Source organism: Hyaena hyaena, unplaced genomic scaffold (genome assembly GCF_003009895.1).
Source record: "Hyaena hyaena isolate Hyena2069 unplaced genomic scaffold, ASM300989v1 scaffold_716, whole genome shotgun sequence".
Taxonomy (NCBI): Eukaryota; Metazoa; Chordata; class Mammalia; order Carnivora; family Hyaenidae; genus Hyaena; species Hyaena hyaena.
This window is the reverse complement of record NW_024081349.1, coordinates 439,738-464,208: the sequence shown is the minus strand read 5'-3', so window position 1 is coordinate 464,208 and position 24,471 is coordinate 439,738. Positions and strand designations below refer to the sequence as shown.

Sequence of the window (24,471 nt, the reverse complement as noted above, 5' to 3'; positions counted from 1 at the left end):
CAGCACAGCTTGGACTGGCTGACGATCCAAACTGAAAACCAAACTTACAGGAGGAAGGACTAGACAGAGGAGTGGACGGGCACGGGAACTAAGGGGTTAAATGGATCAAAGGTCTCTGGTGAAAAGAGCAGGCTCAAAGAGGAAGGGGAGAGTCTTCATCAATGCTTTTCTGAACTGTGTAAAAAGTATATTACTTATTCAAACCCCAAATATTAAATAATAAGTAAAATAAAATAAAGACTAGCAATCACTATGCGAATGTAACATTACCTGGACCTATAATATATAAAATCAATAGTTGTCTGGGCAGCAGTGAGAGGAGAGGGGCTACTAGTGTGTGAAAACAAGTAATAACGTAAAGACGATAACAACCCATGGGAATAGGTCACGCAAAACCAAATGATCTACTGCTGCACTGTCAACTATACTACAGTTCAGATACAGCCCCCTTAAGTTTCCTACATGCAAGTACAGGAATAAAAATCACAATCATTATCTGCTTCACAATGCGTCACAACCAACTGTGCAAAACATTAACCTATCGCGCTAAAGTTTTCGGGACAAATATCAAGAGCCATTAACAACCTTTTAAAATTATGTAAGTTATCTTTTTATTAGTCACATAGATGTTTGATTTCTGAAAACTTTCATGGTAAAAAAGAAAAATTAACTGCTAAGAAAATTAAGACCTTATAGAAAAATGGTAAAAGCCACTGGAAATATTATTACATTCATAAAAATAAACAACTAAAACTGTACATAAAGTCAAGCAAATCAACAACATTTCCTCTTACGGTGAAGATTATATTATGAATTTCCATTTTCCATCTCCTACACTGCAGAAACTTTTCAAGAGTCTCTTCCTCGAGCACCCCGTTCTGCACCCTTAGCACTAGTTTCAGCGATAAGGATGATTATTTAAAACGCATTTTGTGGGGCACCTGGTTGGCTCAGTTGGTTGAGTGTCTGACTGCTGATTTCAGCTCAGGTCATGATCCCAGGGTTGTGAGATCAAGCCCAGTGTAGGCCTCCCCGCTGGGCACAGAGCCTGCTTGAGATTCTCTGTCTCTCTCCCTCTGCCCCTCTCCTACTCGATCATGCTCACACTCTTCCTTAAAAAATTTTTTTAAAAACATTTTTTAAATAAAAATAAAAAGCGACTCCTTTTAAAAAATGTATTTTGTTTGCAGTTAATACACTATGATAGGTTTATGTGTCAAGCTGGCTAGGCCATAGTAACCAGTTATTTATCAAATATTAATCTAAGTATAGCCATGAAGGTATTTTGTGAATGTGATTAACACCTACAATCAGTTGACTAAGTAAAGGAGATTACCGCCAATACTGCATATGGCCAACCCTCATCCAATTAGTCAAAGGCCTTCATTGCCAACTGAGGTTTGACAGAGATATTCTGCCTCAACACGACAACATCAACTCCTATCCGAACTTCTAGCCTGTAAACCTGCTCTACAAATTCCAAGTTGCCACCCCAACCATCACGTGAGCCAATTCCTTGAAAAAGATAGACTGTATATCCCCATCCTATTGATTCTGTTGCTCTGGAGACTCGAACTGATCAATTCATTTTCAGAGAGACCTTTTCTGTGTAACTATGTCAGTATTCCACCCCTTTCAGATTTACTGACCCTGCTTCGGTCAGCCCCACCCACACAGGGCTCAGCTCCTACCCTACTCATGGAACCCACCAAATACAGTTCTTAGAACTGGGTTGTCTTTTCCAAGGTTTTATTTTAACAATCTCCATACCTTTACTTCTCTTTTTGTTATCCCTCAGGCCCTTCTTTTTCTAATGACTAGAATAGAACAACCAAAAATATAATTGGCATAAACCAGGATGAATATTCTTAAATATACACTGGCATATAGAGATCCCTGCATTAGGGAAATTTCAGATTGCAGGAGACTGTGTAAGAGTCACAGTTCTTTAAAGTATGTTCCTAAAAGTGAGGTACGCTTTAAAGTGGCATTTTTCATTCCAATATGGTGTGCAACTATTTCTACGCAATCAGAACTACAATTGGGAAATAAAAGTTAAAAGTATAATTTCAGTTACAGAAATCAAATTCTTAATCCAGTACACAAACAGGCTTATTTTAAAACCCAAGCATCCTACACATGGAAAACTCCTTATTCAATGATGAAATATAAACTTCAGAGTTATGGAAGAATTGTCTAGAAAGATATTTCAACAGTACTTTTTAATGCTAAATTTTTAAGCTACTCGGGTCCCTTAAAATCAAAATGCTCCAGTGTTTAAATAGTCAACTGGAATCAATACCTATTAACTCAGCCTTGTGACTCCACTAAATAGTGTAAAGAGAAACATTAAATATTTATAATAACAATCACATCCTCACCTCCCACATCAACCTGTAATCCATATTTTCATCCAAGTCTTCAGGCATTCTCTTCTCTCCAGCAAATGGTCCAAACTTTTCACCCTGAGTAGTGATGATGACATTGAAAAGGAGTTAGTACAATAATCAAGTTACTAAAATAAACTTATTTCTCTTCTGGAATTTTTTTTTCTCCAAACCTTCATGCCCAATGATTGAGACACATTTAAAGTATTAAATAGCTTATGCAACACAAAATACTTACATATTTAAAGTCCAACTTAATCTTTTTTAGCTTCAGAGCCTGAATAAAAGGGTTAAATTGCATAACATTCAAATTCTGACAAGGCCTCTGGCAAGTGGTCTTAAAATGACAAGCACTGAGTTTTGCCTGACTTGAGAGACAAGCCCACCAGGCAGAAAATCACCTGGTTTCCATAAAAATCATAAATTCATCCCTATTATGAGCAAGAAAGAAGTAGGCTTGCCACTCTCAGAGGAAGACTGTTCATAAATAGCGTTCAAATTCCCCTGCCAATCTCTCCAACAGCCAAAGCAGCACACTGTACACCAGTTTCTCAAAGTGCATGCTTTGACGCCCACCTGGCATGAGAATTAAGAGCAAATTCAGAATCCTAGGCATATTGAAATCAGAATCCCTGGATTGGGCACAGGGAGCTGCATTTTGGCAGGTTCCCAGGTGGGAAGCACAGGTGGCTGGCCCCTGCGTGTACCTGTGAGGCAGGTTCCAGGGTAGGAGACATTGTTTTCTCAACCAGGGAAACCAAAGCGGAGACTGGAGAGACCTGGAGTGGGATTTGTCCTGAGTTTGTCCAGCCAGATGTTCTGTGGAAATGTGTGCAGGAAGGATGCAGAGCCTCTGTGAGAGTCCCTCAAACCTGCCTGTGCCCATTCTTCAGGAGAACTATCCTTTCTAAGCAATAGAAAAATCCAACAAAACCTCCAGAAGAACTTTTGCAACCATTTTTGGAGGGAAAAACAACCACCGGAGCAATGTTTTGAGGAATATAAATTACTTAATGAACAACAGAAAACCTAACTCCTGGAAATAGTAAAATGTTAAAGTTTAAAGGAATTACAACTCACTAACCCAGCCCTTCATTTTACGTATAAAGAAAAGAGATCCTGAAAGACTACAAAAAATGGAAGAGCCCAGAAGACCTATTCTTGAATGTTAACTTAGGGATAAAAAATAGGTATACAGACTCCTCAAATCAAGCTTATAATCCTAAATAATACAAACACAAGCACACAAAAGACACAGGGAGACTGCGATTTATAATAACAGTTATTGGGGCACATGGGTGGCTCAGCCAGTTAAGCGTCCAACTTCGGCTCAGGTCATGATCTCATGGTTTTTGGGTTCAAGACCCGCATCAGACTCTGTGCTGACAGCTCAGAGCCTGGAGCCTGCTTCAGATTCTGTGTCTCCCTCTCTCTCTGCACCTCTCCGACTCGAGCTCTGTCTCTGTCTCTGTCTCTGTCTCTCTCTCTATCAAAAATAAACAAACATTAAAAAAAATAGAAAAATGTATATTTATGATAACATAGTTACTGATACAAAGTTTAGTGAGCAAATTTCAGAGGCTGGAAGCCAGCTCTGCTTCTTCCATCCTTCCAGCCTCACTAGCCACTTCATACTAGCCTCACTTCTCAGTGAGACACAACAGCTCCAAAGATGCTTTCTTTCAAAAACTAATCATTTTTCACCTCAACATGGGAACTTATCAGTATTTAAAGGCAGTTAGGAAAAGCTGTATAAGAAATGAAAGAAGAGGGGAGGGGAATTAATATATACTGAACTACTATGTTCCACACACCAAATAATCCTATGTGAGAATTTTCCATTTAACAATGAAGGACACTGAGAATCAAACAGTTTAAATAATTTGTTTGATTAAGGTCAATCACCTAGCGAAGATCAGAGAAGGGATTAGGAACCAGTGGTTTATTGTGCTCAGACGCTGTCCTACCATACCACCACTCAAAACCCTGACAATAACTGCATGACCCAGTGCCCAGGCTGGCTCACACATCCCCTCTCACTTTCCATTAACCACAACATTTAGCAACTATGTGGCCCAGGTCTTGTTTATGTAATCACTCAGTACACTGTTGAGTTGAATGAAGAAACTGAAGGACTGATATTAAAGCTAGTCTGGAAGACAGACCAAAAAATAAAATGTGTTTTTTGGCAATAAATTTGAGGATTTGGTATTAAAGCATGTAGTTCAGCTACCTTTCCACTCCATCTGGTCACATATTAGTGTTTATCAATGATTGCAGTACGTAATAATCTAAGCACACAGTTTCCAATGCAACTGACCTACACATGCCAGTCAGTTTCCCTCTGCAGTACAAATGTGGAAGGGAAAAAACTGAATCCACCAACTCAGCAGTGTTCAAAGGACTGAAGAGGAGACATAGAAACCCAAATAAATACACTGGAAATCAGTTTTAAAAGACTGCTTGGATGCATGTCTAGCAAGATTATTAAAAGACTTTGAAAATTCAGAATAAGAATCAGGACTCTGAATGTAAAGCCTCACTATTAATAGTGAACTCTATCATGAATTCAACTACAACTATGATAATATGGTTTTCCATTTTTTTCTTCAACCCATAGTAAGAAATACGTTTTGCATCTCTGCTTGGCATATTCACATATACACATAGAAACACAATTATAAAACTAAAATATAAATTTCTTAAAATAATACTACCCTTACTCTGTACAACACATTCCTACGTTTTATAATCTATTTCATTTCACTTTTAAAAAAAAAAAATACTGGTTCTCACCCAATAAGTACTCACTAATGGTTTGCTATCCAGTTTGAAAAACACTGACATAAAAACATACAGAGGGGAAGCAAATTTGTAAGTACACCAGTGAGTATATTAGCGTGATCTGATCAAATAAACTTGAGTTTCCACAGCTGCAAGATTACAAAAATGTAAATAGCCAATTCCTTTTGTTTTTTGTTTTATTTTAGAGAAAGAGAGAGCACGCATGCAAGTGGAGGAGAGGGACAGAGAGAGCCCAAAGTGGGGCTCAATCCCATGATCCTGGGATCATGACCTGAGCTGAAATCAAGGGTCGGAGGCTCAACAAACTGAGCCACCCAGACACCCCAAGATTATATGAGATTTCTGTAAATAGCCAACTCTTAATTATCCATAGCACTTGTGGTATGAAACACTGCAAATAATTAAAACAATTTCTATTTGACTTTAGATGAAGATTTTGTAGTTACTAGACCACCTCTCCCTCTGAAGCTTTCCCCTATGGATCCTGGCAACTGCTACCCACCCCGTCCCCAACTCTGTGTTTGCTGCTGTTTCTACTATACAAACAGCACTTTCTTATCATTTTATTGCATATCTTGCTTTATTTGCTAACCATTTCCCATGGGAATTCTAACCTAAGAGTAAGCCTTTTCTGCCTCAGTGGGCTTCACACCTGCTTGGATGACATACCTGTGAAAGGAAGATTTGGGGTACACACCCCATATATATGTGATTACTTTTCTTTTAGTTGACCCACATGAAATTGCCAATATCTAACCATTTCCAGTCCACAAAATGAAAATTTTTCAGATGGTTCATTATAATACAAATTATATATACATATGCATATACATACATATGTGCCGTTCATAACCAGTGACAGGAAGGAAAGCAATATTTCAAACTATCTTCTTGAAAATTTCACAATTTTTGAGCTGACTTCTTGTCATTATTGGTTTTACTTTCTGTGATTACGCTGCTGAAGGTCTCATATTCATAGCAGGAAAACTGTCGGCTCTCCATTTTCTTGCTGTACACATATGCATACGTTACTGATGTTAGCTTCATTGCAAGAATTTTCCCAGAATTCTTCACTTCAAGCTATCTCAGGGGTCACCATCTCAAATGCCTACAAGGTCAGGCAGGAAAGCAGCACACTGGCAGACATCCAACAACAAAAATGTGAAGGACGCGTCGGGAAGTAACTTGGAGGCAAGCTGGAAGGGCATGCCCACGTGAGCTTTTCCACTCCACCTAAGTGTTGCTATATCACAATAGGAACTAACGCTGCTACGTATCTACAACTATTTTAAAGAAGCTGTCAGCTCAAATGTGTACATGAAATCACTACTTTTCGATGCTGGCAATGAATTCCAAGTTTTCGAAACTCTGCAGGTCAAATAAAATGTGACTTCAAGACAAATTCAACCTGTAGCAAACTTACCAAGGCAAACTCACCTCTCAGACTGGTCCAAAGCCCAGCCTATGATGGTGCTTCTTTGTTGCTTCTAATAAAGCAGATAATTAATCTACTCGATTTGCTACCCATTGGACTAGACAATAACTATTAATAAACAAAAACATGTGTGATTACAAATATGGGCTATTTCTTCTCATTTTGCTCTGTATTAGTAAGAAGTTGAAAACAAGAGGGGCGCTTGGGTGGCTTAGTCGGTTAAGCGTCCAACTTTTGCTTAGGTCATGATCTTGCGGTTCGTGGTTCGAGCCCCGCGTCGGGCTCTGTGCTGACTGCCGGCTCAGAGCCTGGAGCCTATTTCAGAGCCTGTATCTCCCTCTCTCTCTGACCCTCCCCTGCTCATTCTGTCTCTCTCTCTCTCTCCTAGAAATAAATAAAAAAGAAAAAAAAAGAAAAAGAAGTTGAAAACAAGATTTACTGAAGATATCTCTCTTAGAACAGTGGGAAAAGGACTAGCTGAGACTTCAAGAGATCCAATCCCAAGCCCTATTCTGCCATTAAAACAGGATGTCACAAACTTCTAAGCTTCAGTTTCCTCACTTATAAAACTTAGGGATTTGGAGTCGCTGATTTCTAAGATTCCTTCCAGCTCTTAAATTCTATTAGAAAGAGCCTCTACAGGCCAAAGTTAGAACAATATGAGAAGAGAACAAATGTATAACTGATTAAAACACATTGACAAATTCTTAATGACTGTCCAAGAAAGAGAAAAAAAAAAATTAAACCTTGTTTGCCTTCATTAGAAGATAACTTGTTAAAATTAATAGAGGGAAAGAACTAATATTCTGCCCTACCTTTTCCATAATACCCTAGTTCATAACAACCAGATAATAGCAAATAATGAGGGAAAGCTCTTCTTTACAGAGAAACACTAATTTATAAATAAGGAAGGACTATTTATTTGAATGAAATCGCCATTTTGAAATCCTAATAATGCAACTGATTCAGGCAAGGATTATCAATGGATGCTAAGACCATTAGGTAAAAGGTTCATAGTGAAATAGATATTTATACAGTGTCAGCTCACAGATTACTTATTAAGCACAAGTTCCCTTTAAATGGAAAAATTACTAACAATGTTGGCATTGCTAACAGTGGGAAACCCAGACATTACACACCCCCTACTATAACGCAGTCTGCAGTAAACCATCCTAGCCATACGTTCCCCAGTGCCTGCCATAGGAACGTAAGAGGGATGTTTGCTGAACTCTCCAGGCACTGCCAGGAGTGAAAGGGCAAGAGAACACACACAGACCTCTTCCTCCTTGCCCTGTCTCTCACCCAGCACTTGGGGAGATCTGTGCTTCATAGGAAGAAAGCACACAGATAAACACAGATGAGAGAGAGATGGACACTTCGTGCGATTCCCAAGGCTAAAATGGCACTATTTACCGCAATGTCAAAAGTATCCTGAAGGTATGGGTGCCTGGGTGGCTCAGTCGGTTAAGTGTCCAACTTCAGCTTAGGTCATGATCTCATGGTCCATGGGTTCAAACCCTGTGTCGGGCTCTGTGCTGACAGCTCAGAGCCTGGAGCCTGCTTCAGATTCTGTGTATCCCCCTCTCTGTTCCTCCTCCATTCATGCTCTGTCTCTCAAAAATAAATAAAAGTTAAAAAAAAAAGTATACTGAGGGTAGGGAGACGTGTTTAATATGTTGGTTCATTTTTTTAAAAAAAAGTAAAATAAACTATACCTAGTTTCCAGATTCAAAGAAATACAGAAGGTAGAGAAACACACTAAATAAAGCCCTGGGAAAACAATCAGATAAATCCAGATTGTGAGATAGTCTACAATTAGCCAAATTTCTTCAGAAAGGGGAATGGAAAAAAGGAGACTGTTAAGAGATTTGAAAGACATAACCAAATGTAATAGGTGGTCCCTGATTAGATCCTGGTTCAAAACAAACAGCTGTAAAAACACATTAGAGGCAATGGAGTAGTTTGAATATGGGCTGGAATTAGAAGACATTAGGAAATTACTGTTATTTTTGTTGGATGTTAAAATGATATTATGGCTATTTAGGAGAATGTCCTCTGCAGAAATATTGAGGGAAAAAATGTCATAATGTCTGCAATTTACTTTGAAATGGTTCAGTGAATAAAAAATATATACATATTGATGAAATAAATTATATTAAAGTGAATCAATCTGCAGTTGAATCATTCTTATGTGAAATAATGACAATTTTTCACAGAAGGGGTCTAGGGTCCCCACTTAGAACATAATTGTATTTCAATGTTATACTACTGTTCATGTGTTGTTCTTGTAGTACAATTAGGCCTTCAACAAAGAATGTTTCTAAAAAGCTCAGTATGAAAAAGATTCAATCTTCTTTTCCTACTATGACTGAGCAGAGGCTAGTTGCCTCACTATATCCATACTCCTTAGTACTGGAATGCTGACCGTTTGTTGAGGGTACTAATATATGTAGGTACAAAAACTATACTTACCAGCTTCCCATTTAGATAAGGAAGAAAGCTAACAATATGCAAGCAGAGATCATTGTATGAACCTTCCACAAAGGCTCTTAAATGAGCTAAGTCAGCTGGTAAGAACACCCGTGGACCTTGGTTACTTCCTCTCTCTCCCCACCTGTAATAAAAGCATGATAGCTGGGGCCAAAGCAGCCATCTTGAGGCCAAGACAATGCAAAGACTTCCACCCCAACAATTTAAGCCACTGAACAGATAGCAGTAAACGCCTCAGTGCCAACTTCTTGTTACAAGGCAAACTTAATCCCCCAAGGTTCAGATTCCTGTAGTTGTCCCTATTCCTCCCAGCTGATATAACGAATGTCAAGGAAAAGAAACACACTAGAGCCCAAGATGTAACAGAATCATTCTTTATGAAATGAGTCCCTTAGGGGCGCCTGGGTGGCTTAGTCGGTTAAGCGTCCGACTTTCGCTTAGGCCATGATATCGCGGTTCGTGGGTTCGAGCCCCGCGTCGGGCTCTGTGCTGACTGCCAGCTCAGAGCCTGGAGCCTGTTTCAGTCTGTGTCTCCCTCTCTCTGACCCTCCCCTGCTCAGCTGTCTCTCTCTCTCTCTCTCCTAGAAATAAATAAAAATATTTATAAAAATAAATAAATAAATAAATAAAAATAAAAAAAAGAAATGAGTCCCTTAAAAAAATAAATATGAAATGGGAAATGCAGGAGAACTGTGAGGAAGAAGAGATTCTGGGCATATGGTGACCTGCATGCAGCACGTTCCACATAACTCCAACCCTAAGCTACTTGTGTCTCTTGAGCTAAACAACTGCTGCTAGCATGTACTGTCAACAGAGAAGCCTTAGGTTCTGGTAAGGGACTCCTGTGAGGCATTCTCTCCAGTGGACTTAGTAATGAAGTGGAAAATAGCAGAAGAGGGCTGAGGACTGGAAACTAGGGATTACTGAAAAACTTTTGAAAATCAGAAATGGGGGAAGGGGCCATAGCCCACAGTCTTTCCATGCTCACAGTCCAGGAAAGTACAAGGAGACAAGAGAGCCCAGGAACAGGGAACCGAAAACCTACCTGCTAGGCCAAGCTCATGGTGACAGAGAGCCCTTTGCCTATAGGGAAGGGCTGATATCACAGAGGGCTCTCTAATTACCGGTCTTGGACTTCGATAAAGCAACCAAGGCACATTGCCTAAACAAAGGGGCCCAGCCGCCTGAGAGAGAAAGATCAGGCAGAAAAATGAGAACCATATTCATAGAACTCCTACAGGAGACAGAATAATTAAAAGGAATACCTCAATTACATAAGGGAATTTAAGGACATTCAAGTAGAGCGCTCAAAAAAAGTAACAACAAGTAACAACAATAACAATAACAGAACACACTTTTAAGAGTGAAAAAGGAAACATGATTTCCAAGCTAAATATTTTTAGAGAATGAGCTGAAAGAGAAATATGATCATCTGAAAACCACTTGCCCAGTCAGGAAGCCCTTTACAGTCAGGTGGAAAGACAGCTAGCTGATGATATACACAGATTCAGAGAGCATATTATCCACATGGTGATGAGAAAAAGAATCACAAAAAAGTCCTAATGAAACAAATGAACCAGAGCAAAGGAAAGAAGATGCCAGAAGAAAAGGAGGAGCCTACACACAAAATTAACAACTGACAGCTGTGTAGACTACATAGGCTCTAACTAACAATTCTTAAACCAAGGGGGATATTGTCTTAAAAGAAATTCTATTAAATAACAGACCATTTGATATCAACTTAAGGGTTGTTAGGGAAGGATGGCAGGAGGGCAAAGGATCCCCAAAGTGGCACATGGGGTAACTGCGGGCGGGTGGAGGGAGCAGAAGGAAGAAACAGGGAAAGGGAACATCTTGTAAAAGAAATTCTGTGTTTTTGTGGGAAAACATAGTTGAGCTCTAGGCATCAGATAAAAAAATCATATCCATCTAACTGTGAAAGAGGGAAAGAGTAAGTAAATCACTTAAGAAAAAGAATATAACATACAGAGTAATCAGAAGAGAAAGGAATGAACAGTTACTTGAACAGACAGCAAAATAAGGAAAATTTAAAAATAAGTTACAGCGATATAAAATAAGTAACGAGCAGGGCGTCTGGGTGGCTCAGTCGGTTAAGTGTCCGACTTCGGCTCAGGTCATGATCTCGCGGTTCATGGGTTCGAGCCCCGCATCGGGCTCTGTGCTGACAGCCAGCTCAGAGCCTGGAGCCTGTCTTCGGATTCTGTGTCTCCCTCTCTCTCTTACCCTCCCCTGCTCATGCTGTCTCTTTCTCTCTCAAAAATAAATAAAAACATTAAAAATAAATAAATAAATAAATAATGAGCATAAAGAAAGACAAGAATGAAATCAGCTCTATCAGCGATTATGCTAAATATGAAGGAATTAGATTCTCTCATTAATTGAGAGATTATAATACTGTATTATGAAATATAATCTAGCTACATATGATTACAAAAGATAAAACAGAAAATTAGTTAAAAATGAAGAAATTAAGAGCTCCAGAATGTTAAAAATATATATAAATATATAATAAAGACAAATTGTCTTATTTTTAATTGCTCTAAAATTCAATTGATGATTGAAAGGGAATACAACATAAAATAAGATAGCTGAAAATAATGGCATAAAGGATGGGAAGGAGGATGTGTAGGTACAACAACTGTATCTCCTCACCTCTTTGACATCCCTTCCGTGGTCTAGCAGAAACCTCAAAGTGAGGGAGGGGGGAGATGGGCATGGAGGAGGGCACTTGTGGGGATGAGCACTGGGTGTTATATGGACACCAACTTGACAATAAACTATTTGTAAAAAAAANACTTGTGGGGATGAGCACTGGGTGTTATATGGACACCAACTTGACAATAAACTATTTGTAAAAAAAAAAAAAAAAAGAAAGAAAGAAAGAAAGAAAGGAAAAAAAAAGAAACCTCAAAGTCAACATGCCTTCAGGGTGCCTGGTTGGCTCAGCTGGTTTCAGTGTCTGACTCTGGATTGTGGCCTAGGTATGATCTCGCAGTTCTGGAATTAGAGCCCCAGAGTGTGGGGCCTGCTTGGGATTCTCTTTCCCTCTCTCTCTCTCGCCCCTCCCCCATTCTCTCCCTCTCGCTCTTTCTCTCTCTCATTCTCTCTCTCTCTCTGTCTTTGAGAAATAAATAAATAGAGACATCTGAGTGGCTCAGTCAGCTGAACATCCGACTTCGGCTCAGGTCATGGTCACTCGGTTGGTGAGCTTGAGCCCCGCATAGGGCTGCTGTCAGTGTGGAGCCCACTTCAGGTCTTCTGTCCCCCTCTCCGTCTCCCCCTACCCAACTTGCAAGCACACACACACACATACATGCACGCTCTTTCTCTCTCCTTCTCAAAAATGAATAAACATTTATAAAACAAACAAATAAACGAACTTAAATCAACACGCCTTCAACTGAGTTCCTGATCCTACTCCTTCAAACCTGCTCCACCGACAATCTTCACCATCTCAGTTGTTGGCTGACAGTCCAACCCTTCCAATTTCTCACACTGAAATCCTTGGAATCATCTTTGATCCTTCCCTTTCTTTCACCCTTATTCCATCAGCATACTCTGTCACTGCTGTCTTCAAATACAGTACCAGCATTGCCACCATGTTGGTCTAAGCCACCATCATCTTTCACCTGGATCACTGCAACAGGATCCTAACAAGTCTTCTAAGTTACACACTTGCCCTGTGGCCAACCATTGTCAACATGGCGCTCAGAAGGACCCTTGATAAACTCAAGTCAAATCATGTCAAAACCCTGCAGTGGTTCTCCATTTCACTCAAAGAAAAGTAGACATCTTTACAATGGCCTGAAAGAAAGAAATGTAGCCCTTAGTGGGCTTATCTTCACTAACTCTCTGACCCCTAGTACTCAGCCCCTGCTCACTCTCTTCCAGCCTCATTGGCCTCCTTGTCCTGGGACACAACAAGCAAACTCCCATCTTAGAGTCTTTGCTCTTGCTGCTGCCTAGAATGCTCTTCCCCTGGAAATATGTTTGTCCACTTTGCCATCCTGTAAGTCACTGCCCAAACCTCCCTTGCTTAGTGAAGACTAACTGGACCACCTATTTATAACAGCATCCCCACATTCACATCCACACACTCTGCCAAGTTATCAGTACCTGGCTCTACTTTTTCTTTTTTCCTTAGCACTTATCACATTTTAACATAGTATAAAATTTATCTAATATGTTCCTTGTTCAGTTTCTGTCTCTTCTCACTAAAATGCAAGCTCCATAAGAGACAGAATTTCTATTTTGTTCACTACCGTATTCATGATGGCCAGTTCAGATTTTGGTGATGAAGATATATCTTAAATAACTATGTAAAGCAGACCTGAACAAATGGACATTGTGGCATGCGGACAACATAAAATATATCTAGTCGTTAAAAATAATAAATTACAGGGGTGCCTGGTGGCTCAATCAGTTAAGCATCTGACTCTTGGTTTTAGCTCAGGTCATGATCTCATGGTTCATGAGTTTGAGCCCCGCATCAGCCTCTGCACTGCCCTGTCAGTGCAGAACCTGCTTGGGATTTTCTCTCTCTCCCTCCTTCTGCCCCTCCCTCACTCTCTCTCTCTCAAAATAAATAAATTAATAAACAAAACATTAGTAAATAAATACATAAATAAACATCAAAATAATAAATTACAGCCAAAGTAGATTACTTGAAGCAATTTCCATAAGATACTGTTGAATGAGAAACGCTGGATGATGAAATGAGTTTACTTTTTCTCACTTTTGTAAACTAATTTTTTTAACTATATGAGTGGTTGTGTGTGCACTTTATCAGTATAGAGCAAAAAAAATTTTTTGCAGTGAAAAGGATATATGGAATGATCTGCATTCAGATTCTGATTAACCCACTTGTTATTAATATAACCTTCCTCAGAATCAGTCCCCTCATCTATAAAGCAAGGATAACAATGGCAGGATAACCTTGCAAGCTTGGTGTAGGACTTGAGTATGAACTGTGTGATGCATTCAATGACTGTTGTCTCCATCATTCACCCTTCTGTCACTAGCAACTAGCCCACTGCCTAAAAACTTCAGGGACTCAATAAATATTTGTTGAAAAAATTAACCATACCTGTTATTATCACACACACAAAAAACAAAACATGAAGTTTCAGAGAAAACATCCATCTAAGTGGATTATTTATATATTTTAAAATCTATAACACCAGGATATACAAAGCTTCTTTGAGTCTCTATCCTAGAGTATAAATGTGTAAACAGAAAAAAGAGATAACACATATGGCAGGCATCAATGGTGATGACTGTCCCTCTGATTATGTTTCCAGATTAGTTATCATCAGCTACCAGGAAATATAAGCAAACATTCACTGGTAGAATTGTAGCTCTAGCATAAAGATCCATTGTTTCTTCATGAGATTCACCTTCCAAGCTGATCAACAAAACATTTTATTCCACAAAATCGCATCTCCTTATATTAACATTTATGCCCAGTGATTGTTCCTCAATGCTTTTACTTACTTTTCTTTTTAAGGCACCTCTTCCCCATATGGTTTTCGAACCCTATACAACTTGCTTTTTTTTTTTAGCTTATCTTATTTTCATAAACTCAGATTTGAACTTTTTTCCAGGCATTTTTCACTGGGATTTGACTCATTAAGTATCTTTACTGTAAATCCCTCAAAAAAAAATCAAGGTGTTTGCCTTGGTTTGAAAGAGAGGAAGCTGGTATCATGGAAGACATGGGACCATGAGAGGCAGCTATTAGCTGAAAGACCGTGCAAAGCTTCTCTGGGCTCTGGTGTCATCATTTGCAAAATGAGAATGTGTACGTTAGATTACTTCTGAAGTTCTTCTACTTCCCATGAACATACTTTTCCTCCTCTATATAAGGAGACCACTCATCCAAGTTTTGTTGCATGAATGTCAACTCTGAAGATCTCACCAGAATCAACACTGAAAACAAGACACAATATTCATCAGTGTGATAGATCTGCAATGGGTACATTTTGTCAGGATCAGTATGTGGGGAACAACTCACCCCAGTTAGTTATCATAAAATGTTCCATATAATCCAGGCCAAGAATTATACTTTGGAGCCCAGGTAGGATAGCAATGGCCCCACCAAAAATATTTACCTCCTAATTCCCAGAATCTGTATGTTACCTTACCTGACATAAGAGACTGTGCAGATGTAATTACATTAGGGATCCTGAGATGGGGAGATTATCCTGGACTACCTGGGTCAGCCCAATCTAACCACAAGGGTCCTTATAAGAGAAGTCAGAGTCAGAGGGTCAGAGTCAAAGAAGGAAATGTGACCACAAAAGCAGAGGTTGGAATGATATGGGGCAAAGTAATGAGCAAAGGAATGTGGGCAGCCTCCAGGAAACTGCAGAAGGCAGGGAGGTAGACAGACTCTAGAGCCTCTGGAAGGAATCACCTCAGCCCACTCATTTTAGATTTATATTCTCCAGAACCATAGATAATAAACTTGTATAGCTTTAAGCCACTGAATTTGTGATAATTTGTTACAGTGGTAACAGGAAACTTATACCCCAACACTGTCAATAAGTTTTGTCCAGAAAAGTAGTTGTGTTAGGGGCGCCTGGGTGGCTCAGTCGGTTGAGCTTCTGACTTCAGCTCAGGTCATGACCTCACAGTTCGTGGGTTGGAGCCCCGCATCGGGCTCTGTGCTGACAGCTAGCTCAGAGCCTGGAGCCTGCTTCGGATTCTGTGTCTCCCTCTCTCTCTGACCCTCCCCTGTTCATGCTGTCTCTCCCTCTCTCAGAAATAAATAAAACATTAAAAAAAAAAGAAAGAAAGAAAAGAAAAGTAGTTGTGTATAAAATCCTAGGGTATCTGACAAATTTTGAACTAGGAACCTGCATTTGTTCATGAGAAAGGCAAAGTATAGTGGGACCCCATCCTAGGGTTCATGGACACAGGATGACACTCAGGAGCCACTTGGCAAAAAAAGCACAAGATTGAGAGGGAAGGGAACAAGGAACAGAACTCCTCAGGGGAGGTCAATACAGTTGCTGGCGTATCAACAGCTCTCGGCAGTGCCATTTACTGCTTCTACTGGATTAGGGGACTAGAAATCTGGGAGAGACATAATTTTATTTCATTTATATTTAGTTATTTCCTTTTTGGCTTTTCTTTAGCTTTCCTGTTCATCTTTGTTTCTTTTTAAAAATACAAGCCCAGTTTAACTATACTATGCTTTGCAGGTTAAAGGGCTACTAGATATAAAGGAAAATAACTACATATCTGATCTGGTAAGGTTTTAGCCTCCTAGTGAAGAATGAACTGGAAAGGAGAAAACCTTTTCAAGGTCAGCATAAGGACAACTGCAAAACTTTTGACAAAAAGTAATTATCTAATAAGTATGCCATCTGTAAACTGGGGATAATAATAAACCTTCAAGGACTGTTGTACAATAAATGAGATAGCATACACAAGTACACAGTAAACAGAAAACCCAGACTTCATACTGTGTGCTCGTGTGTGACACTTTCAAGCTGCCCACATTCTCTTCTGTGCAAGGTGGTGCTTCGATGGAAACAGTTAAACAACTACCATGGGGCATCTGGGCAGCTCAGTCAGTTAAGCATCCAACTCTTGGTTTCAGCTCCAGTCATAATCTCACAGTTCTGTGAGTTTGAGCCCTGCAATGGGCTCTACAATGACAGTGCAGATCCTGCTTGGGATTCTCTCCCTCTCTCTCTCTTCCCCTCCTCCACCCAACGCTGTCTCTGTCCCTCTCAAAATAATTAAACTTAAAAAACAAAATATAAACAATAAACAACTCCTTCGTCTGCAACATGGCCTGTCTCAAGGTCTAGCCCTCAAAGGACTGTTTGAATTTTATTCCCAACAATTCTACCCACAAACTGTTCAACTCTCTCCAAATGGATTAAGAGCATAAAATCTGCTCAGACTCACAGAAATTGGTACCACAGGTGCACCACTTAGTCTGTGTCACCCAGGCAATACTTGAGGTGTCACACCAACATATATAAAGTTAAAATGCTCAATTATAAAGACAATATTAATAATAATAACTTGACTGACACCAAGATATTCAACTCTTCCATAAAGCCTTCTGGGATTCCAAGATTTTCTGATCCCTTACTGTAATGACAACAGGGTCTGTCCTTCTTCTGAACTCTGCAGTACTTCTTATCTCACACCATCCCACAACCTTATTTTGTTGTCTACCATAGCACTAGTCAGATAGTATGGTAACGATTTCCTTTGCTATCTCCCTGACCAGACTAAAAATTACTATAATTCTGCAATTCCATTGCCTAATACAGTGCCAAGCAAAATCAATCCAGATAAACAGGATGAAATTCTCTTGATAACCTTCCCTTTTTTATTTGTTTACTGCAGATCTCCCCAAACAGGAAAATAAGTTCCTTGTGGACAAAGACCTAGTCTTACTCACCTGTGTATCCCCAGAGCCTAGCATAGCGCCTACCACATAAGAACGGTTAAATGGCTAAAGTCAAAGGGAAAGAAAAACCAACTGCCTGCAATAAACCTAGAGCAAAGGAGGACTGGTAGTACTTTATTTCCTGCCTTAACCCTTTCCATAAAATCACAGAATCTGAGCGTTTGAAGGAACCTTCAAGTTTCACCCTTCCACTTTTTGGTTTCAAGCATAATGTCAACAACCACCATCCCTGATTAATCACATTAACCATCAAGGGGGAAAATGGTCATGATATTAAAAATGTAAAGTAGTGGGGCGCCTGGGTGGCTTAGTCGGTTAAGCGTCCGACTTTCGCTTAGGTCATGATCTCGCGGTTCGTGGGTTCGAGCCCCGCGTCGGGCTCTGTGCTGACTGCCAGCTCAGAGCCTGGAGCCTGTTTCAGTCTGTGACTCCCTCTCTCTCTGACCCTCCCCTGCTCACGCTGTCTCTCTCTCTCCTAGAAATAAATAAAAAACATTTAAAAAAAAATGTAAAGTAGTGAGGTATTTGTTTGCTTAATTTTTTTGTATGTATATTTAATGCATTGCCTTTGAGTAAGTAATATTAATTTTAATCTGCATAGTACTTTATAATATAAAACTACACATCTTTGTTGAAGGATTAAACTCTGCTCATAAGATAAAACATAGTAAACGCTTAGAACAGGGTCTGACACATGGCATGCATAAGTGTCCACTTTAGGGGAGTCTGGGTGGCTCAGTCAGTTAAGCATCCAACTCTTGATTTCAGCTCCGGTCATGATCTCACAGTTCATGAGTTCAAGCCCCACATCAAGCCCCACATCAGCAGAAGCCTACTTGGGATTCTCTTTCCCTCTCTCTCCCCCTCCCCCACTGGTGGTTTTCTCTCTCTCTCTCTTTCTCTCTCAAAAAAAATTAATTTAAAAAAAAAGAAATGTCCACCTTAGTCTAATCATTAGCAAATTACAATGTGTATAACTGTGAATGAACTCAGGTCTCCTTTTTCTACTCAAGGGCTTTCCAATAGTCTCATTCATTCTTTCTCCAAAAACAATTCATGGCTTACATAGAGATAGCTACCAAAGGACCTTCTCTTCATCCAACCTCTAATTTCCATAATGGCAAGAAAAGGAAAGGAGTTCCTTTCCTTATCATCTTATTGTCACTATCCAGATTTTCTACAAAAAGAGAAAAAGAGAGAGAAAGCTTGTGAGAGAGCGCAAGCTTAGGCCTGCAAAAAAAAAATTAATGCCAAGGAAAAACCTAGTAGGGCTAAGGTGGAGCCAGGCATTACGTGATTCTATTGCAGGGAACCCACTCTGGGAAACACTGCAAAAAAGGAAATGGACCTAAAAACTGATTAAGTGGTCCCATTGTTAAGGAAACAACAAATCAACCTGATGAATGTAGAGGGAGTGGAGTCTCTAGAAAGATCCCCCAACTTCCTACCAGTCGGATTAGAATTGAAAATGTTTTTCTTTTTTAATTTATTTGAAATTGAATTGAAAAAGCTTGAATTGAAAATGTTTTTCTTTTTTAATTTATTTTATTTATTTTTGAGAGAGACCACAAGCGTGGGGAGAGGGGCGCCTAATTCAGGGTTATTTCTGGCATCAGTGAACCTGTCCATGATTGATGACTTTATGATTGAGTATCTTGTGATCATAACTAAACTATGTCACTAATAGTAGGACATCGAATTCAATGCAAACATCTGCATATTCACTTGAAATATAGATAAGCATTCTAGATGTGATCAGAATGAAAAACTTTGTGTTTTACATGTAGAAATTACAAGAGCCAGGAAAAGATAAGTATCTACTTAGTACTACAATAACAAAATAGACTAATATATGGTGATATGGGAAGCTGTTCATTCTATATCCAAAAATAATTAAATGTCCAAATAATCAAATACATGGAAAAATAAGTTGGAATTTATGAAAATATCAAAAGAAAGTACATTGTCCAGCTGTTTCTAAAACCTAAATAATAAGGAAAAATAGAGGGATTATGTAATCATTCTAATATTTGTATAAATTTCTACTATACAACTCTCAATAACAGTAAACAATATAATGTTTAAGAATTGTGTTTACTTTTTTAGTAATTAAATTTAGACCTACTCTCAGGAAAAATCCATTTGGGAATTTTCATATCCTGTGAGAAAGGATTAAAAGCAGAATTTCAACTTCTGCTCTGAAAGAATGTGGATTTTGACATTTACCTATTTGACAAAAATATCTATTCAGTTCATCTCAAATTCAGATAAAGTGTTTACTCCTAGTTTTCTTCCAAACTCCCATTTGAAAAAGTAAGTATGATGTTTGTTTCTTCCAGTTTTACCCTGGGAGTCGCTTATATAGGTCGTGTTGTCAAGGAAGCCCTCTGCAGCACTGGTCTTTCCTCCCCCGTTCTGATTTATACTCAGACGAAAGGCATCCTGGTGTCTCTGGGTGTATTCTGTGAACCTCTTGCTAGCATACCTTTCCTAAACAAGCCTGCTCTTGCCCAAACCTCCATTTTTCAAAGTATCTGTTCGGTGTGGGTATGTACTTGGCAGGGATAGATCTGGAGAGAACATGAGCTTTGGACCTAGAAGCCATGGATTTGAAGCCTCACTGTAGGAAATTTAACTGTGCATTACTTCTGTTTTTTTTCATCCCTTACATGAGGATTAATACTGTTCTCAAGGGAGTTGTGCTGATGCTGTTACTGATGTAGGTAAAGTCCCAAATAGTGGCCTTGTCACAAAGTATCTGCTCAATAAACGGTGGCTCTCATTACCCTGGGCATTTTACCACGGCCTTTGTGGTTCCAGATTTTACATATCCTGTGAAAAGGCTGTAACACAAGTCTCATCAAATCCAAAGGTTTGGAATTTTCCAGTTATCTCTCCTCCTAGGCCTTTGTTTTCAACATCCAAAGTTTCCAGGCCGTTCCCCCACGCACAGTGAGTGCAACGTGCCTGCCTTCCTCATTTGCCTCTAAATTTCTGGAAGGAGAGATTCTAGTCAGCGAAAATGCAAAGGCCGAGAAAAAAGATCAGAGATAAAAAGATTATCTAGTTGTCACCTCCCAGAATCCACATCACACGTTTTGGAAGGAAGGAACGAACTTCCGAGCGTGTGAATGGGATTCCGAAGCCTGCCTGGCGCTTCGCTCCGGATGCCCCCCTCCCAAAACCTGTGCGGAGAGCGAGGCGCTTCCGACCACATTTCCTCATCCTAAAGGAAGAAAGGCGGCGGCGGGGCTGCGTGCGCGCCTGTGAAGACACCCGCCCACGCGCGGCTCCACCGACGCAGAGACTCCGCTCACTCCCAGAACCGAGGCAGAGGGAGGCTCCATCCGGCTCACTTCCTGCAGCGGAGAGGAAAGACCTCTTGGCCGCAGGGCGGCCCGCAGCAGTGCCGCGCCCGGACCGGCCGGCGGCGGAGCGCGACCCGCAGGCTCTTACGTGGCGCTGGCCGCTCGGGAGGCGCGGCGGGCGAAGGCCTTCCCGCGGCAGGGCCGGCCGACCCCGGCCCGGGGCGACGGCAGTGCCGCCCGCAGGGCCCCCCAGCCCTGAGGAGGGGCGAGCCCGGGAGGCGCACAGGGCGCGGCAGGAGCGGGGGCGCGCTGGCTGCGCCGGGTCACCCACCTTTCTCACTCTGCGGGCCGTGTAGAGCCCCATCCCGTCCTGAACCCGGGAGGACTTCAGGGAGAACCTGTCCGGCACGTACATGCCCAGCATTTTCGCGGCCGCGAACGCCGCCGCCTCGCTCAGCACCAGCGCTCTGCGCCCGGGAGGAGACACATCGAAATTTGGGGTGCTCGGGTGGAGGGGAGAGGCTGGCGGGGAAGGAGGAAATGGAGTTTTCCTCCCAGAATCCCCACCTCCCCGCCGATTCCAGGATCCCCCGCGGCTCAGCCCCTCCTCGTCCCGGGTCTGGCTCAGCCCGGAGCCGCCGCGGCCGCCGCTGCCATTGCTGCCGAGGGGGCGCGGGGGGCGCGGGCCCGGGCGCTGCGGTGTCCGAGACGCCGCGCGCTGATTGGCCCGAAGTTGGCGGCTCGCACCCGCGCGGGGCGCGGAGCCGAGAGCGGGGCTGACCTCTGGGCCTCAACCCCAGAGGCCGACGAAAGGAGAGCCCCCGCCTGCTCCCCGCGCCCAGCGCTGCAGCACGGGGACCCGCCCTAGTCCAGCTCGGAGTTTGAGCCCGCTGAACCAGTTCTCCTAGTTGGGAAATCGTACTCTGTTTAGATGCAAAACGAAATGGGCCGTGACACTGCTGGGGGCATCCTCTCAAACCATTTTATGGAGTTCCAGACTCTGAAAGTATGCTTATTTCCCGACTAGTGAAAACCAACCCTGAGGACTAGGAAATTTGGGTCCTTCTCACATCTAAGTTGTGCATCTTTCTTTTTCTTTTTTTTTCTTTTTTGTTTTTCATGCTTGTTTCAGGGATATGAACTCATAGGGAAGCAGTAAGTATGGTGATTAACGTACAGGGAACGGGGTGTACAGTCTGCAATTAATCCATTTCAAGTTCTTTCAAAATTTGTCGCGAACAATTTAAACATTTAAATCCGGTAGAAACTAGTTCTTGTATGGTGGTGTAACCTAGAGGAAGTTCTTACACTTCACAAGACAGACCATTTCTGAATCCTCTCTTGCTTGGAAATCACGAGACCTGTATAGACCTTTAGACATAAGCGGAGGAAATGGGGAAATGGAAAGCCCAGAATGTAGAATCCAGTAGCACGGCAATGACAGAAGTCTTGTTTTAGTGTTCTTATAAAATTAGGTATTGCAGTATGCTCAGAAGAAATTTTAAAAGCTGTTGTTGTTTCTCTTTAAGACAAGTTTGGAGCTTTCTGTCATTTCTCTTGATAGTCTTGGTGATTTTCTAATCTGAGGTCTTTGTAATCCATTTGATGTTCATTGTAAACCATTAAAAATGTAATAATTTTGACAACATTAAAGATCACACTATTGAAAAATAAAATTCAATTAAGTAAATTTTAAAGATTTTACTGAGTTCATTCAGCAATCCATGAATGGAGCATCATCCAATCTGGCAAATAGAAAAGAGCTCTGAGGAGCTGTCTTACAGGTAAAAGGAAGCAGGAACAAGGAAATTCTACTAAACAAAAAAGCAGATTGACTGTACAAGGTTACTTTCTTTTAAGGGATGGCAGGTATCTCTGGCAGATCTACTGCTTGCTCATCAGGTAACTCTTGATAACTGGTTTAAAATTACATTTCTAGAAGAGCCCAAAACTAATTACATTGAATCTCAGTTTGGTAACATAGGACTTAGCATAAGTAACTCCATTTAAAAATGGAGTCTTGTTTTTAGCGATACACACACCACGGAAATAATTTCTGTTTCTTGAGGACTATAAGAAAAGCCTTGGAACACAAACAGTTCCTGAAGAGCCTAAGTAACATCATTTTGAGATTAAGGCCTCCATTAAGAGCACCCTCGAGCTGCACGTAGCCCCACTTCCTCAGATTGCTCAAGGCTAAAGCCATCCTCGGACCACCCTCAGGTCAGCTAATCAAAAAACATTCCTGTGTTCTGAGTCAAGGCTGGGAACTGTAGACAGTTATTCTGTACAGACTAGCCAATTTCTCACCGCTTGCCTGAACCCCACGTGGGCCCTTTGAACTCACCTCATAATTGGTCATTTTCAAAGGATCCTCAAAAGTCATGATTGGGTCCCACCAAAAGTAATGAACACCTCACAGATATTGAATAGTCAAAGCTGTTACCATGGGTGCTGCTGTACAATTGTAACTGATGCTTATGAGATGATGCTACATGTACTGTAACACCCCCACCCCTTACTCCTTAAAAACCCTATTCGCTATTGTTTGGGGCTTCACCTTCTGCCACTACACCGGTAGGCGGGTGAGCCCCTGTTCGAGCTTGTAATAAAAACCCTTTTGTACTTGCACGGGTGTCGGCTCCTTCAGGGTCTCAAGGGACTCGCGAATCAGGCATAGCATTCTGAATTTCCTAGGTGGGAGTACTTTATTAAAATCATATAATAACAATACTGGGAGATTTTAAATAATAGAATAAATGATCTTCTTTTTGAAGAATGTAAGGGTAGCTTTGTCAGGGGTGAGAACAATGCATTAATCAGAGAATAATGCCTGAATCATTCTGAGTTTTGATCCCTTTGATCCATCATTGAAGATACTATCTAACTTTATGTGGGGGTGGGGGAGAGATTAATCAATAAATAAATACAGTTTATTTTAAGGGAATTTAAAATTAGATGGCCTTGAAACACATAATAGATATTCAGTAAATATTTCTTGCTTAAAAGTCAATTCTAAGGCTAATATGAGATTTTCAATCTAGTGAATGAATGATAAGCCTAAATTTCACTTGTGCCCCAAAGAATCTGGACTAAGTCTGTTTTCCTGGGGTTCTTTAAACCAGTGCTATAACCAGGCCAGACCAGGTCCACTGAGCCCAGCTGGAATGAGATCACAATCCAGAAGGCGGCCCATGGCATTTTCCCCAGGGCACTCCATTCTTTGTCAGACCCAGTCTTTGAGCTCTATCCCTCAAGCCACACTGGCTTTTCAGTCAAAAGCTCTGTCATGTCTCTTTAGGCACAGAAGTTTCCACAGCTTTTGATCATTAGATAGAAAAAGAAATGTTTTCTGGTCTTGGTCTGACACAACCCTCATTCACTCATGACCCTGGTTTGGCATAGCTCCCTTTTGGTTGCATGTTACATTTCTGGGGAACAAAGTTGTCAGCTTGAGAATGCTCATCTTTCTGAATGTAGGCATCTCTACTAATTAATAAATAGTCAAAAATAAATGTTTGTAAAGATAAGTTGGAAATGAATAAAATAAGAGTTCGGATCTTTTATGAATCTCTGCTAGAGATTTTGTTG

At 40.8% G+C, this 24,471-nt stretch overlaps 1 protein-coding gene across 1 annotated transcript in view; it reads right to left on the bottom strand.

The window, feature by feature from the left end:
* The window catches only part of PRDM5 (PR/SET domain 5), a 209,083-nt gene extending 187,528 nt beyond the window's left edge, over positions 1–21,555 (bottom strand). Inside the window, exons 1-2 of the mRNA XM_039217772.1 lie at positions 21,212–21,555; positions 2,382–2,465 (exon numbers count right to left, since the gene is read on the bottom strand). Coding sequence (XP_039073703.1) covers positions 2,382–2,465; positions 21,212–21,304 — 177 coding nt within the window. The 5' untranslated portion in view covers positions 21,305–21,555. The remainder of the gene's footprint in view (positions 1–2,381; positions 2,466–21,211) is intronic.
* Positions 21,556–24,471: the final 2,916 nt, after the last annotated feature.